The sequence below is a fragment of the Alternaria conjuncta genome (genome assembly GCF_024043145.1).
Source record: "Alternaria conjuncta strain BMP 0040 chromosome Unknown scaffold_1, whole genome shotgun sequence".
Lineage (NCBI taxonomy): Eukaryota > Fungi > Ascomycota > Dothideomycetes > Pleosporales > Pleosporaceae > Alternaria > Alternaria conjuncta.
The window spans coordinates 1,502,189-1,518,148 of NW_026250090.1; the positions used below are offsets into that span (position 1 = coordinate 1,502,189).

The following is a 15,960-nucleotide window of genomic DNA, read 5'->3' on the forward strand; positions in this document are numbered from 1 at the left end:
ATTACCATACATCCACTTTCACAATGGCGTCCGGCTACGATCGAGCTCTCTCCGGTACAAACAACCACCACTTGGAGATGCGGGCCTAGCTAACTCCGCCAGTCTTCAGTCCTGACGGTCACGTCTTCCAGGTTGAATATGCGCTCGAAGCAGTCAAGCGAGGTGCGTAGTCTATGAAGGAGAAAACGAACGTCAGATGCTCATTCGCCCCAGGAACATGCGCCGTTGGTGTCAAGGGCTCGGACATAGTAGTACTCGGCTGCGAGAAGCGATCCGCAATGAAGCTGCAAGATACCCGCATCACACCCTCCAAGATCTGTCTCGTCGACACCCACGTTGCCCTCGCCTTCGCTGGACTGAACGCCGACGCCCGTATCCTTGTCGACAAGGCCCGCCTCGAAGCACAATCACATCGCCTCACAGTCGAAGACCCGGTATCGATAGAGTACATCACCAAGTATGTTGCAGGCGTGCAGCAGAGGTACACCCAGAGTGGTGGTGTCCGGCCATTCGGCATCAGCACACTGATAGTCGGCTTCGACCCTAATGACAAGACCCCGCGCTTGTACCAGACCGAGCCTTCTGGTATCTACTCAGCATGGTAGGTTGCATACACAAGTTCACACTTCTCTGTGCTAATATTACCCAGGAAAGCAAATGCGATCGGCCGGTCGAGCAAGACAGTCCGCGAATTCCTCGAACGCAACCACAAGGAAGGGATGGACCGGGAAGAGACAATCAAGTTGACGGTCAAGTCACTGTTGGAGGTAGTGCAGACTGGCGCGAAGAACATCGAGATTGCCATCATGGCACCCGGAAAGCCCATCGAGATGTTGCCAGTTGAGGACATTGAGAAGTACGTGGAGAACATCAACACAGAGAAGCAGGAAGAGGCGGCGAACAGGAGGCCTGGACGGCAGCCCGGTACAGGCCAGGCCGCTATTCTCACCCGCCAGACCCCAGCTGAGGGCTCAGGATCTGGTGGCGCATAGAGGCATGGTTAACGACTGATGGCGAAAAGGCATGAACAGCAGTGGCGTCGGGTGATAGACTTTATGATTCTGTATAATGCAGATACGACCAGCTAGTGCTCATAAATGGCAATCTAGCACACCATGAAGTGTCTTTCCACGTCCAACCCCTCGCTCGTCGCGTGATTTTCTTGGGTGAGGGCCCCCGCCCTACGGGTTCGTAGCTTGTGCTACGCATAGTACTGTATGTCGCGGTGTCCCACTGGTTCAGCCCAACTTGTCCGGTGCTTCCTTGACATCGAATATGGTGCGCATCTCTTCGGCTCGTACACGTTCGTCCTTGAGCATCCTGCAGAAATGTTAGCAATATTTCGTCACTAACCAGGGAGCCGACCTGCCTGGCGTCCTTTCGCACATCCTCGCCCTCGACTTGCAGCGAGGCCTTGGGAGTTTTGGCCTCTAGAACGAAATGGTTGTCGCAGTGCGGGCAGTACTCGTCGCTACCACTCATCAGCCCAGCGCCACATGAAAAATACACATTCCATTCTTACGCGTCTTCGAATTCGCGCGCATCTTTGCGGAAGGCCTTCTTGCACTTTTTGCAGATGAAGACCATGTCAAACGTCTGCATGAGCGGGTGGTCGCTCTGCTCCTGGTGACATTCGGCGCAGTCGAACCATTTCTTGCCTATCCCTTCTCAGCATTCATCGCATACATCTCAGCACGGGCGACATACAGCAAGGCGAGCGGATGGAGACCTGGGCGTTGAGGACGTGTCTGCTACATGGGTATCAGCCAGCCGCGGAGGTCATGGCGGGGGAGTCTCGGAGGCGACAAGAAACGCGTGCTTACCACATGGCTGGTGTCGGTGAAGGGAGACTACGGCGCTATGGGAGTACAGACTGACGGCTGCAGGCTGGCTAGTTTGGCGTTTTGTATGCTCGTCTATAATTCGCCGGTGCCTGATCGCCTTGCCGTTGGTGGTGTGCAGGGTTCCGTGCTGCTGCGCTGTGGGGAATGACAGTAGACAGACACGACAACACCGCTCCAAGCCGCCCGCGCCCAACGCAGCCCTGAAGAGCCTCTGTCCACCGGTATCGCCTGCAAACCGGAACGTCACCTGACCGTACACACACACGGAGAGCAGTCGCGATAGCCGTTGCGTTCCGACAGTTGCGAAACACCTGCACCCCCGCGCTGTCGCCGGTCTTCCCTGTCGCCGAACATTCTTAGCAGGCAGTATACGCGTCTCCGCTAGGGAGCCCTACAGTCACTCGGGCCTCTACCACATCGCACCGCCACCGTATCCACTACCACAAACACTACTGCAAAGGCTATTTCTGGATCCTGCCTCCGTAGCGCTGGCTGCATGACGGCCCGCGAGCGACAGCCTCCCCTTCCACCCTCACAAGAAGCGCCAAATGGGAAGAAGACCTCACTGGTCGATGCGCAGCTATAGGATACCTCCCGGTGCCGGCTGACGACAAAACAACAATCATGGACAATCAGCAGGAGGAGAACATGGACGACTCGTCCATAGTGAGTAGCTCCTTCCCAGCACGAAGATGTTGCTGACGCCCAGCACAGAAGCCAGTGTCTTCCCTCCGCGCCCAGTTCGAGAACCTCCTCAGTACAAACAAACCCGCCGCGCCTGCCACTCCGCGACAACGCTCTCCCGGCCCCAATGATCGCCTTGCTATGCCCGAGGACAACAGGAGGACGGACGGGCGCATATCCTTGGACATGCCCAGAGACTATGCTGAGAGACCCTCGCCCAGTGTGGCCGACTACAGTGGGAGCGGGACAGTGACGCCGCGCTCGAACACCCTCGGAAGGTCGCTCTGGGGCAACACAAAGCAGAGACCAACGTCGATGATGGCCTTTTCTCCGCCCAGGTCACCAACAAGGTCCCCACCAAAGGTTACGGTCCAGTCACCAAGATCACCGCCCAAGTCATCTGCTTCCCCCATACTCTCGCCGCAGCCCGAGCGACCTGCCCAGCACGCCGCGCTGGATTCGCCCTCAGCAGTGTCTGCTGGAAAGAGGTTCTTCAAAATGCCCAGTCGCAATGGCACCCCCGCTACGGACGCGAAACCTACGTTTCCAGCCCACACAGGCAACGGCCCCGCAAATGACCCGCGAAAGGGTGATCGACCGATATCCTCTGCACCTCTCGTACCGCCGCCTGTGAACCGAGCGGGTAAACCAAAGATACCACCAAAGTCGATTTCTGTGGATTTACCAGCTCGTACAAACCTGGCGCCCGAAGCCACATCAGACGCTGCAGACATTTCTCCCTTCAGTACACCACCTAGCAGTAGTGGAGAGAGCGTGAAAGGCGAGTCTTCTCCGCCAGTCATCCCAGGCTTCTCGAAACCAAAGATGACTGGAGGCAACAATGGTTACTTCGGAGCTGCTCCCGCATCTAACGCAGTCGCCGAAAACCATCCATTCGCGGACCCCCGGCCAGTAGGAAAGCAGGCCTTGAAGAAGACGATACCGCCACCATCACCGTCTGACATGCCGGAAGACCGCCCATCGTTACCTACGCGACGAGAGAAGGACAATTTCGATCTGCGGAAAAGTGTACAACTACAAAGGGCACCTCCACCTGATTTGCCAGTCCGACGATCTTTCGATCAAACCCGTCCTGGGCAAATGGTGCAGGAAGCGAACAACAAGTTTATGCCGCCTCCTCGGCGGACCAACACAACTGGTGCCATATCCGCTAGTCCCGGAAAAGCGTTAGAACCTCCGAAACCACCGCCTCCACGGAACTCGGGGGAAATGAGAAGACCGTCACAGCCGATTACTGCGCAGGCATCGCAGCTATCACAGCCGTATACTTATGACTCGGATGAAGAAGATACGGGCGCAGACAAGCAACCGACGACTGCTTTGACAGACTATCCAGACTCCTCACAGGCGAACCGGAGACCACCAGTGTTCCCAGACGGCATAGCCGGTATCCCCACCGGCTACGAGACCAAGCTCTTTGCAATTTGTGGCGATTACATATGTACAACCGGATACGTGACGAACGTATGGAACGTTCTGAACGGGCGACTGCTCATGAGCTTAGCTCATGGCGATACCGTTAAAGCCACAGCGATTGCATTCAGACCAGCGAAAGATGTGGAAGACGAAGGCAAGCGGTTATGGCTAGGAACGAACACAGGCGAAATGCATGAGATTGACATCCCCACGCAAAGTGTAGTGCACACTAAGAGTAACGCACACGCTAGGAGTGTCATTGTTAAGATCTTCCGCTATGCTGCAGAAATGTGGTCTCTTGACGAGGATGGCGTACTGCACATCTGGCCAGCTGACGAGTTTGGATGCCCGTCCCTACAGCAGACCCCACTTACCTACCGTATTCCCCGTGGAAGCACCTTTTCTATCATATCAGGCTCGCAGTTATGGGTAGCCACGACGAAAGACATCCGCGTCTACGCCCGCACGTCGGATAACAACCATTTCCAGCAATTAACCCAGGGTTCGTTATCTCAGCTCAATGTCGGAGACGTAACCTCCGGTGCTATCATCAGCAGTCAGCCCGACCGCATGTACTTCGGACACGCAGACGGGAAAGTTACAATATACTCCAAGAAGAGCTTCGAATGTCTTGGAATCGTGAATGTCAGTGTGTACAAGATCAGTTCCCTGGTCGGTGTTGGTGACGTCCTTTGGGCTGGCTATAGTACTGGAATGATATACGTGTACGACACCAAGTCGACACCCTGGAAGGTGTTGAAAGATTGGAAGGCACACGACAAGCCAATAGCGGGCATCTTGGCGGATCGTACGAGCATCTGGAAACTCGATAGGTTCCAGGTTGCGTCCCTTGGCACAGACACAATGCTGCGCGTCTGGGATGGCATGATGAAGGAAGATTGGCTCGGTGAGTCGTACTGTGTGTATTGAGTGGTGCCATGCTGACAATTTGTAGAAAATCTAATGCAACAACGTGATGGAGAGTACTGCGAATTCAGAGAACTCTCGGCGCGAGTCATGACATGGAACGCTGGCGCAGTCAAACCCGCAAATCTACGCAATACAGAGCAAGATCGCAACTTCTTCCGGGAGATACTCGAACCCGAGAACCCGCCTGATATCCTTGTGTTTGGCTTCCAGGAACTGGTGGATCTGGAAGACAAGAAGATCACAGCCAAGAGTATCTTCAAAAGAAAGAAGCACAAAGAGACGTCAGAGAGCGAGCACATGTCACATCAATATCGAGCGTGGCGAGACCATCTTGTTCGCGTCCTGGACGAGTACAGTCCAAAACAGAACTACGTACTCCTGCATACGGCCAACCTCGTCGGTCTGTTCACCTGTGTGTTTGTAAAGGCTTCGGAACGGGCCAACATTCGCGACGTATGCGCAGCTGAAATCAAGCTTGGCTTCAGCGGTCGTGTTGGCAACAAGGGTGCACTCGTTGTGCGCTTCTTCATCGACGATTCATCGCTGTGCTTTATCAACTGCCATCTTGCAGCTGGTCAGACGCAAACAGTGCATCGCAACAACGACGCAGCCGCAATCATGGAGAACGCACCACTACCAAAGAACCGCTCCCCAACTTCATGCGCAAACTACTTTGTTGGAGGTGGTGATGGTTCCATGATTCTGGATCACGAGATCTGTATCTTGAACGGCGATTTGAACTACCGCATCGACGCGATGCCTCGCAACACTGTTGTCGCTGCTGTGCAGCAAGGCAACTTGGCGAAGCTTCTCGAACGTGATCAGCTGCTCCTGTCGCGCAAGCGCAACCCTGGCTTCCGTTTGCGGGCGTTCACTGAGATGCCGATCAACTTTGCTCCGACTTACAAGTATGACGTGGGGACTGATAATTACGATACTTCTGAGAAGCAGCGATCACCTGCATGGTGTGATCGGCTGTTGTACCGCGGCTTGGGTAGGATCAAGCAGTTGGAATACCGGCGACACGACACCATCAAAGTCTCGGATCACCGTCCTGTCAGCGGAAAATTCAAGCTGCGTGTCAAGACGATTAATTCGAAGAGGCAGGATGCGACAAGAGACAAAGCTGAAGTTGAGTTCGAGGCTGTGCGCAGGCGGATAGCAGGAGACATCAAGTGAGTGAAGATGATCAATCGACCGAAATGCTTGTACTAACAACGTCGGCAGACTCGACTACCTAATTAATGTCTTCGGTCTGTCCAGCAAAGAAGCTCAAAAGCTACTGAAAGGAGCCTAAGCTACTTGCGATGAGACTTTGTGGAACGCTAGGCACGGAACCACTCCGTGCGTTAGCGCAAATGCCAGCTACAACCGGCTTTTGGGGATGCGGCAGCCGAAAACCCATCATTAATAGATCAAACATGGCGAAACACGATGGCTACCGCCAGATGCACGGCTACCAACGATGTCAGGGTCATGGGCTACGGCTCATAGCAAACCGTAATGCAAGATCGATCGCGATGAAGTGCGGGAGAGTGGGACACTAGGGGAGGAATTGACGAATGGGATTGTGTAGCAAAAGCATAGCATTGGAAGGCGAAATCTGGGCTCCATATCTGAGCGTTTTCGCTGACGGAAAGGCGCGTGGGCGTATTCTTTTCGACGATCGATGCCCACAATGGGGATAAGGAATCTAGAGCACGCGTTGTCGCGTAGCGGAATTGTGGTCATGGTGACGTCAGATCAACGCGCCTCCCCAAATAAAGCATCGATGATGACGGCAAGCAAACATCAAAACCACCCACGTAACACCACCACATCCCCTCCAATTCTCTATTCATGTCCGCAGCTTCAATTGCATTCCGTCGGCTACCACTTCTAACGACCTCAAGAGCTGTACCCCGTGCCCGGCTAGTTGCTTCACACCTCACGCGACAGTATCCCGCTTTCTCTCAATCCGCCTTCAGAATGGACAAGGACCAGGTTAAGAAGGACCAGAGCCGCGGTCAGGAGACGACCGGCAAGTCTGAGTGGAAGCAGCGTCCCCCTTACCGCGTCCACGAGAAGAACGAGGACTTTGACGTCAAGTACGAGGCCAACTGCCATTGCGGAAAGGTCCAGTACCAGCTCAGCCGAAGGGAGCCTCTAGACAGCAAGCTGTGCCATTGCACCACTTGCCAGACACAACACGGTAAGCCTCTCATACCTCATCACATGAAGCATCTGTACTAACACCCACCCCTCAGCCGCACCCTTCCAATGGGCCGCCATCTTCCACAAAGACGACATCAACTTCACCAACGGCCACCACGACCTAGAATGGTACGACCCAACCGACAAATCCATTGAGCACAAGCTACCCTGCAAAGTGCGATGCTCCTACTGCCACTCGCCCATCATGGACGAGGGCCGCAATATGATCCTGCTCTTCCCCTCGCTTGTGCACCTCAAGACCGACGAGGACAAGGCGTACTTCAAGCCCCGCTGCCACATGTTCTACGGTCAGCGTGTTATGGATATCCCGGATGGTTTGCCTAAGTGGAGTGGGCTGAGTGGGGATTCCGATCTTATTGAGGATAGCCCGCCCGATATGGTTAGGGAGCATGAGAGGAAGCGTGAGGAGGAGAGGCAGAAGAAGTTGCAGGAGGGTGAGCCCGATGAGGTTACTAAAGAGGGGACGCAGGGGAGGAAGGAGGGCGGTGGGTCTAACTCCAAGTAAATCCACACTTGGCTTGCGGCCTGAAGACCTATGATTACGCTGAAGCATGTTGGGCTTGACAATGCCTTGCTAGACACAACTTCGGTGGTTTGGTAGCTTGTTCATAACGATTTGTGTATGACGACATGATGTCGTCGGGTGGGTGGGCGGTGGCCGTGACAAGAGTCACGAGCCTAAAAAAGATCTAGATACGGTCCATGAATCAATCTGATACCCATGAACAACCTCTTTGCTGTTTGAACGTGAAGCTCCATTACTACCTTCATACTACAGTATGACTTCAAGATCCTATGAGAACCCTGAAAGTCTTAGGCAAGATCATCCTTACCCATTAGACATCCAAGGAGATCACCTATAATCCACCATCCCCTCGCCTTTTTCGGGGTGAATCCTCGTCTTTATCCTACATACCCTTCTCTATCCCATCATACGTCGCCCTCGCATCTACTTCGGCATGCAATTGACATCAGCATCCTTCGGCTTCCACGGCAAGTCGTTCTTCAAGAACGAGTCCATGTCATCAACCTCCCTCTTACAGTCATAGTTCAGCGCCTTCACCGTACTATGCGGACCCTCAAACAAGACGTTCATATTGTATCCATTCGACAAAAGCACCTCCGCATAGTCCGTCGTCATGCAGTCCCGAAAATGCTCAATCTTGTCGCCCTTGATGCGGTTCATGTAGCAGTTCTTCGGGTCGTAGGTTCCGCGCTCGAATGCTGCGGCGATGGTGTTGCTCAAGACCTTGCGAACATCGGTGCGGCCGCCCCAGTCGGCCATCAGGACGGTGAGGCTGATTGTCGCCTTGACGCGGCGCCTCTGGTACGGGGGACGCGAGGTGGACTCTACGACTGAGACGGAGAATGAAGCGGGCCTATCCAGGCAATAGTTTTCGGAACAGAGCTCTTCGAGGGCTTTGTTGACGTCGTGGTAGAGAGTCTTGCTGTCGCCGACGTTGATGCCGTTGTGGCCTAGGTTGAGGGTGATGGAGTCGTCGTTGCCGAGTGCTACACCGGTGGCTGTGGTTATTAGCAAGAGCTTTCGTCAGGTTGGCTGGCATTACTTACTCTCTCCCATCCCAACCGCTGGTGCAGCACTAGCAGTGAGCACGCTGCAGGCTGCCAGGAAGACAGCAGGAACGAAGAACCTCATGGTGACTCCTCTGGTGTTGTTGCGTGAGGGTAATGCTGAATGGAAGATGCGCCGTGAATTTGAAGGTAGCGGCGATGGAGACGTAGAAGAAACTTCGAGCCAGCAAGGTGTCTGCAGGAGCTACGATGAACAGTGAGCGAGGAAAGTGAAGGTGAAAATCTCTGCCGAGGGAAGGAGCAATGCTTTAGTTTGGAATGCATGGCAACCTGGAAGCTGTGGCCTTCATTTGGCCATGAAAGAAGCAGAAGCGAGTTTACAACTAGAACGAAGATGTCAGGCAGAACTCAACTTCCTCATTTGATTGTGTATATGAGAAAGCCCAAAAGAACATTTACTATATGACAGAATCGAGAAATGGAAGTGGCACATGAGAGCTTTGACTTTAGTCCTTCTTGATTCTGGGTGTGATAGAGTGCACTGCACTGGTACCACTTCTATACTATCACAGCATACCTAATGCGCAAAGTCCAAGAGCAAGATCTATTTGCTCTTACCAGTAGGAATCTGGAACGCAACGACAGCCTCGCCATGCGCAAAAGCGCGGTCGATGCGGAAGAAGCCCTTGCGGTCAAACTGCACGATATCATCGACCTTGAGCTCAGCGACATTGCAGTCAGCCATAGCCTTAGTCCTCGTCTCAGTCTCCTTGTTAAGGAAGTCATCGAGGTTGTCATCAGGCTCCAGCTTATCCTTTGTGATGAGGTAGTCGTAGTCGACCAGCTCAACAGGGATGAGATCTTGATCGTTGCTCAACCAAGTGACCTTCTTGGACGTCTTCTTGACATCTCCCTGAAGGTGCAGTTCGAGCTCGAGGCCAGTGACGGTCTTCAAGCCGTGCTTGGCCATCTCGAGGGGGTTGATGGAGTGGCTGATCTTGCGCACGATGGCGTTACCCCAGTTCATCAGTGTGATCTCCTCGTCTTGAGCGAAAGACTGCGCATCGGCTTGCTCCATGATGACAGAGGAGCTGAAGACGATCTTCTTGTTACCGAGGTCGTACTTGGCGTGTTTCGGCTTGTCCTCGGAGATGACGCCCTCGCGCGCGCCGATGATGGTGACAGGAACGCGACCAGAATCGTCAATCGCAGTATAACGGGCAGCAGTAGGCTCAATGTGCTTCTTGTTTGTTGCCCAGAACGCGAACCAGTCCTGGTTGACAATGTTCTTGGAAGGACCTTGCTTGAGGATGAACTCGCGGAGAGCCGGGATGACGGCACCATGGCGACGGACACCGCGCACAGTTGGCATGCGCGGGTCGTCCCAGCCCGCAACGATACCGGCATCAACGATCTTGGTGAGCTTACGCTTGGACAGCACCGTGCGGACAAAGTTTAGACGCGCGAAACCCCAGTTGTGCACCTTGCGCAGTTTGAGGTTCTTGATGAACCATTGGTACTGTGCGTCGCGGTCGTTGTACTCGGTCGTGCGTAGCGCATGGGTGACACCCTCAAGCGAGTCGACGATGGGGCAGCAGAAGTCGTAGGTAGGGTAGATCTTCCACTTTCCGCCGGTGCGGTGATGCGCCTGGGGGTTGCAGCGGTAGATGACAGGGTCGCGCATGGCCTTGTTCGGGTCGTCAACCGACATCTTTGCGCGAATGCACCATTTCAGGCCCTCCTCATTGCCCTTCTTCATCTCCTCGAAGTGCGCAAGGTTGTCCTCAACGCTGGCATCACGGCGAGCGCTAGCGATACCGTTCATGCGCTCGTCACGCATCTTCTCCTGTACTGTGTCGTCTGCGTATGCCAGTCCATCCTTGATCGCCTGCACACAGCTCTCATACAGCTGGTCGAACCAATCACTGGTGTATGAGACCTGGTCTGGCTTGATGCCGAGAAGCGCGCAGTCCTCGACGATAGCATCCTGGAACTCTTGCTTCTCCTTTGTGGGGTTTGTGTCGTCGAAACGTAGGATGAGTTTGCCCTTGTACTTCTCGTGCGCGAAATAGTCGTTGAGCAGCGCTGCCTTTGCGTGACCGATGTGGAGGTAACCTCTGCGATACAGTTAGAAATGGTTCGCATGGTTGAGAGAGAAACTTACGAAGGCTCAGGCGGAAACCTAGTAACAATCCCCGACCCATCGCCCACATCCTGCAACCCAATATCATAATTCGCATCATCATTCTTGCCCCCCTCCTTCTTTCCCTTCGCCTTCCCATCCTCCTTCTTACCCTGTCCCCCACTAACAACAACCACACTCTGGGGATACGCCTCCTCGATATACCTAAACCAGCGACACAGGTTCTTCATCAGATCCTGCTTGATGAAGGCGTGCGCAACGCGGTTCTCGCGGATTGTCTTCCATACTATGGCGTCGGCGTCGGAGAGTGTGTAGCCGACAATGTGGGAGCGCAGGGTGAGGTGGGCGTCGAGTTCGAGGAGGTGGGGCTCGATTTGCTTGAGGTTGAGGGGCTTGAGCGCCTCGGAGCGTTGTTGCCATTCGGCGATTTGCGCGTCCATGTTGGCGGTGGGTATGGTGCGCGTATGGTGTTGTCGTCGGACAGTCTTTGGGGTTGGGAAAAAGACGTGGTGGGGTTGACTGATGACGCGGGGCAGCGCCTTGTCGCTGAGCTTGGCAGGTACGAGTCACTACGGAGTATAGGACTGTCTTTTCTGTGCATCGACGACTTTAAAGAGGATATTGTATAGATCGAAGTGACTCACTATCTTATCCATCATAGTCCATAATATACTGTGACTCACCTGTTTGCGAATATTTCGAAGTCTAGTTTCATCTCGTCATATAATACTGAGATGACCCAATGGTAGTTGATATTATCCCTCGAAGGTCTGTCGCATTCATCACACATCACAATTGGAAAGCTCAAACATTGCCTTGTTACCAAAAACGCCATAATAGTATTCTCACACCCCATATCCTACAGAAACGCCGAGTTATGCAAAAGCGCCGTCACAGCCGTCGCGGTCATACTATATCCAAACGCTATCATTACAAGTCATAATACGTACTTTGAAGAGAAAAGTCGCTACAAAATCAAGCACACTCCCACTGAGCGAAAACACACCACCTCGCGCTTCGGTCGGCAAGTACTAAGCCTCGCCATGTGCCCTTCTCTCCAATCTTGATGATCGTCTCCCAAGCCGTACCGTCGGCATCGTTGGTACTGCTCATGTGCTCCGTCTTTCTCGTCAGGCGGATAATCTTGCCAGAGGGTGTTTGCACGGCTAGCTTAGCGGGCTTGTTGCTCCTACTGTCTGCTGATCCGGAGGAGCTTTGTGATGGATTTGTGTAGTTGGAACCAGTGGCTGAGATGCTCTGCATGCTCATAGCAGAAGCAGGACGGGCAAAAGGATTTGGCGACGCTCGGCCGTGCATCGCAGGACTGGGTTCGGGCGACTTTGTGAGGGATGATGGATGCTGGCGCACGCAAAAGACGAAAGTGTTGTTTAGAGCCAGGTTGGCGCACTGTGGTTGAGCGACGTATAGATCGTTTCGTTGGGCATGGGGCGTAGGGTGCAGTGTCAAGAATGAGTACGGAGGATTGGTGCCGGTATGCGTCATTGGAAGGCCGATCGCCAGGTTATGAGGGTTCATCTTGTTTGAGTGCTCGGAAACGTTAGTATGCATGTATTGACAGTGTCATAGAATGAACTTACCATGAGTCCCCGAGGTCCTGCATAGATTTTCAGGACACCCTGACCTCCATCACCCGGGAGAAGAGCCTTGACGGTATATCTCTTCTGGCCGCCGTACCATTCAGCTTGCGCCAGTGCCGGCTTTTTGACAATTTCACCGCTTTCGAAAAAGTCGCCGTCCATGTCTTGTGAGTAAGATCTTGCCTCGACTTCCGCAACGCATTCTACGTCTTCCGGCACGTCAATATACACGTGACCCATCTCGAGGTTGTCCAGATTGAGAAGGCTAGTGTCAAAGTTGACCATATTGAGACCGTGGCGGAAATAAGCCGGCGTTGCGCAAGGCAGAGCCATCAGCACCTCGTGAGGCTGTGGAGGGCAAATGTGTTGCTGTTCGGGCAGGAGCGGAACATGCGAATAGCAAATCTCCATGGGACGAGCGAGGAAGTACCACGTCTCCGCCACGGATGATCCCGCCGTTGAGTAGTGAACTCGCTTTGGATGTGTAGGCCCAGCAAGCGAACAGTCCATGATACGCCACTCGCCCTCAACGATAACAGCGTTCCAGAAGTGATTGGGTCGGGCAACGCTTTCCAGATCCAGAGCTTCGCCTGGTGTCTTCAAATAGCCACGAACAACTTCAGCATGCATTCCAACAGAAGCGCACATCTCTGCCACAACCATTGCGATCTCTTGAGAGCATCCACGCTTGCCCTGAATCACATGCTTCGGGTCCATCTCGCCTTCGAAGTCGTCCTCCCACGCGATACGCTCGCTGACCCAGGTAAAGATGGCCCGTAATCGTTGCATATCGCTCCGGTAGGGTCGGCACACGTATCCCTGAGCCAAGGTCGAAGGGTTGGTTCCAAGAGGAACGCTGTTGATGAACCGCGTGCTTTTGTCAACGTGGCCAAGACTGGAGGCTGCAAAATCGGTAGGCTCAGTGATGGGAAGGCCGTCGAGGCCCTCGTCGCCTTCCGCTGACTCGTACAAGATCTCAATCGGGTTCAACACCGGAATATCCATCATTTGGCATCTTTCGGCTCGCTCCGCACGCTCGTTCTTGCTGAGAGAGTTGGATCGGTTGACGTCACGGCGGACTTGTACCCAATCCACCGTTCCCAGGCCCGTATCTCTCGAGGGGTTTGCCATGTGGGTCGGTTTACCTCCTTCGATACCTGTTGACTCATTGCTGTCCATCCGGCTTGCGGCGCGACTGGTTGCACGTCCCGCTGCTCGGCTAGCAGCCCGGGATCCTGGCCTGCTTATCGTGTCGATGGTGCTACGAGCATTTGCCGCCTGAGTCTTCGCCGTGTCTATCATCTTGCGGAAGAAGCCGCTGCGCTTCGTCTTCAAAGGCTGCCTCAGTCCACCAAGCGGATCCGGGTCGTCAGTTGCTGGTGTGCTAACCTCAGCTTGCTGGTTATCACTGGAGCCAGGTCGTGGCTGCGAAGCGTGGCTGGAGTGATACGTGACACCAGTAAAAGGCGTCTCTGGTCGTCCATCGTCGAAGCCGTATCCCTTCCCAGCTGTGTCTTTCGTGTTCATTACGCTCTTCGGTCGGTCTTTGCCGAACTTTTTGCGGTAGTAGCTTCCGGCGCTTGTAGCACTCATGTTCGTCGCAGAGTGTCCAGACATCAAGCTGCGATCGGTGCTGCTGCTGGTATGGGTCGTAGTCGTAGAGTTCGTTTTGCTCGTAAATGTTCGTCCAAGGGCATTACGTCCCATGTTGTAAGCAGATTTGCGGTGGTTAAGCAATTTCGACCCCTTCCGTTGGATTTCTGGGTCAGTGTCTGCCCTCGAGGATCCAGGCCTCTGATGAGAGCTTTTCAGAGGTACAGTTGGTCCTTCATCCTCGCCAATGAAAAGTTCACCGTTCCTGGCTTGTTCCTGCTGCTTCATTCGCCTGAGACGACTCTCCATGCGCTTCATGTAGTTGTTGACGTCTGGAAGGCCTTCCTCTTCATCCTCATCACCCTGGTCCATCGCGGACTGTGCCCTGACCTTCTTCGCTGACTCTTGGTACACTTGATCGAATGCCTCTGGAGACCACGGGTTCGCTGGAGTTGGAGAGTCTTCTGGCGAATCGTTACTGTTCGACGTTGTCATATCCTGCAGAGACGTCATGACATCGTCCATCGCTGCCGTGAGCGGGGAAGGTGTGAAGTGGCCTGCACGTGTTCTTGGGTCAGGGGAGGGCGGTTCGGGTGTGATGAAACCGTTGTGGGAAGGAGGCGCGGGAGATGGAGCTCTGCTGGGGTCGTAAGCGACACGATGCGGTGGTGGTGGTGGAGGTGGCGGCGAGCCAACGTCTGCTTCGAATTCGTCATCGTAAGGCGCAGGCGAAGGACCGCGGCTGTGATCGTCGTAATCGAGTTGGTGTTGGTAAGGAGATGGCGATGGGCCTCGGTCGTATGCGCGGTATTGGATCGAGGGGGCTGGTGAGGCAGCACGCGAACGCTCGCCAAACGATGGGGCTGGCGAAGGACCACGGTCGTATGCTCTGTACTGGAACGAGGGCGCGGGAGAAACAGCTCTCGAGTGCTGCTGGTAGTGAACCGGGGGTGCTGGTGAGGCTGCGCGGTATAGATCCTGACTTTGTCGTGGAGGAATTGGCGACGCTGCCCGGTAATAGTCTTGATGTTGTCTCGGGGGTGCTGGCGACGCTGTTCGGTATAAGTCTTGTATCTGTTGTGGGGGAGCTGGAGATGCGGCTCTGGCGTAGTTGCGATGTTGTATGGGGGGTGCAGGTGACACTCCACGAGGCTGGTACTGGTATTGGGCTGGAGGTGCGGAAGCTTGTGGCGGGATGTACGAGCCGCGTCGGATGGGAGGTGCTGGCGAGACGGCGCGCGGTTGGTAGCGGTATTCGGCGGGCGGTGCGGGAGAGGGTGCGCGTGCGTGCGAGCCGTGTCGTGAGGGTGGTGCTGGCGATACAGCTCGTGCTACGGGCGTCCTCTTGGAGGCGGGTCGCGGTGACACTGCGCGCAGATTCGACTGTTTCCTCGTCGACGTGGCCGGCGACGGGCTGTCACGGCTCTCGATCGACGACCTCTTCATCGACGAGTAGGGAGACTTGGTCTTGACACTGCCGTTCGGTGAGTTGATGCCGCCGGCCTTGAGCCTCTCTCGCGCCGCTGCAGCTGGATTTGGGGCGCCTGCAGCCGCATAGGCCGTGAAGGGCTTCCTGAACATGCTCTTCTGCTTCTGTGGCGCGGGCTTCGGCTGCTCTTGGGCACTGTTCTGCCTCGACATGCTTCCGCCACTGCCGTTGCGCGCCCATGGCTGGTAGTCTTCGCTGAGTAGTTCGACGAAGTTGGATGGGAACAGGCCGACCATGCGCCTGTCACGCTTCAACCGGCCCATCCACCAAGCTCCATCGCCGGCATTGAGAACTTCAATCAGGTCGCCTTCTATGAATCCGAGATCGCGTTTGGTCTAGTATGGCGTCAGTCAAGATGCAGCAGCAAGAAGCTTCCGTCTGAACATACCTCGCCTCCCCATGAATAGACAGCTTTGCACCAGCAGGGAAAGCGCACTGGGAGCGCCTGGCCGACTGCCATGTTGGGTATTATGTAGATGTTGTATTACACAGTAC

The 15,960-nt window shown here is 54.6% G+C and overlaps 7 protein-coding genes across 7 annotated transcripts; 3 read left to right on the forward strand and 4 right to left on the reverse strand.

The window, feature by feature from the left end:
• Positions 1-23: 23 nt before the first annotated feature.
• PRE6 (Proteasome subunit alpha type-4) lies at positions 24-992 on the forward strand (the record flags this gene model as incomplete). The annotated part of the gene is made up of 4 exons (XM_051464834.1): positions 24-54; positions 103-162; positions 214-601; positions 650-992. 4 exons carry the CDS (start codon positions 24-26, stop codon positions 990-992), a joined length of 822 nt encoding a protein of 273 aa, XP_051331355.1.
• Positions 993-1,238: 246 nt separating this feature from the next.
• J4E85_000545 (uncharacterized protein) lies at positions 1,239-1,602 on the reverse strand (the record flags this gene model as incomplete). Its single annotated transcript, XM_051464835.1, has 3 exons — positions 1,239-1,320; positions 1,370-1,471; positions 1,523-1,602. The coding sequence occupies 3 exons, from the start codon at positions 1,600-1,602 to the stop codon at positions 1,239-1,241; spliced, it is 264 nt and encodes an 87-aa protein (XP_051331356.1).
• Positions 1,603-2,468: 866 nt separating this feature from the next.
• On the forward strand, positions 2,469-6,192 carry J4E85_000546 (uncharacterized protein; the record flags this gene model as incomplete). Its single annotated transcript, XM_051464836.1, has 4 exons — positions 2,469-2,510; positions 2,559-4,872; positions 4,921-6,070; positions 6,123-6,192. 4 exons carry the CDS (start codon positions 2,469-2,471, stop codon positions 6,190-6,192), a joined length of 3,576 nt encoding a protein of 1,191 aa, XP_051331357.1.
• Positions 6,193-6,863: 671 nt separating this feature from the next.
• J4E85_000547 (uncharacterized protein) lies at positions 6,864-7,614 on the forward strand (the record flags this gene model as incomplete). Its single annotated transcript, XM_051464837.1, has 2 exons — positions 6,864-7,086; positions 7,142-7,614. 2 exons carry the CDS (start codon positions 6,864-6,866, stop codon positions 7,612-7,614), a joined length of 696 nt encoding a protein of 231 aa, XP_051331358.1.
• A 444-nt stretch (positions 7,615-8,058) lies between these two features.
• Positions 8,059-8,766, reverse strand: J4E85_000548 (uncharacterized protein; the record flags this gene model as incomplete). The annotated part of the gene is made up of 2 exons (XM_051464838.1): positions 8,059-8,633; positions 8,682-8,766. 2 exons carry the CDS (start codon positions 8,764-8,766, stop codon positions 8,059-8,061), a joined length of 660 nt encoding a protein of 219 aa, XP_051331359.1.
• A 480-nt stretch (positions 8,767-9,246) lies between these two features.
• On the reverse strand, positions 9,247-11,225 carry J4E85_000549 (uncharacterized protein; the record flags this gene model as incomplete). Its single annotated transcript, XM_051464839.1, has 2 exons — positions 9,247-10,759; positions 10,807-11,225. The coding sequence occupies 2 exons, from the start codon at positions 11,223-11,225 to the stop codon at positions 9,247-9,249; spliced, it is 1,932 nt and encodes a 643-aa protein (XP_051331360.1).
• A 535-nt stretch (positions 11,226-11,760) lies between these two features.
• On the reverse strand, positions 11,761-15,925 carry J4E85_000550 (uncharacterized protein; the record flags this gene model as incomplete). The annotated part of the gene is made up of 3 exons (XM_051464840.1): positions 11,761-12,333; positions 12,384-15,800; positions 15,854-15,925. 3 exons carry the CDS (start codon positions 15,923-15,925, stop codon positions 11,761-11,763), a joined length of 4,062 nt encoding a protein of 1,353 aa, XP_051331361.1.
• Positions 15,926-15,960: the final 35 nt, after the last annotated feature.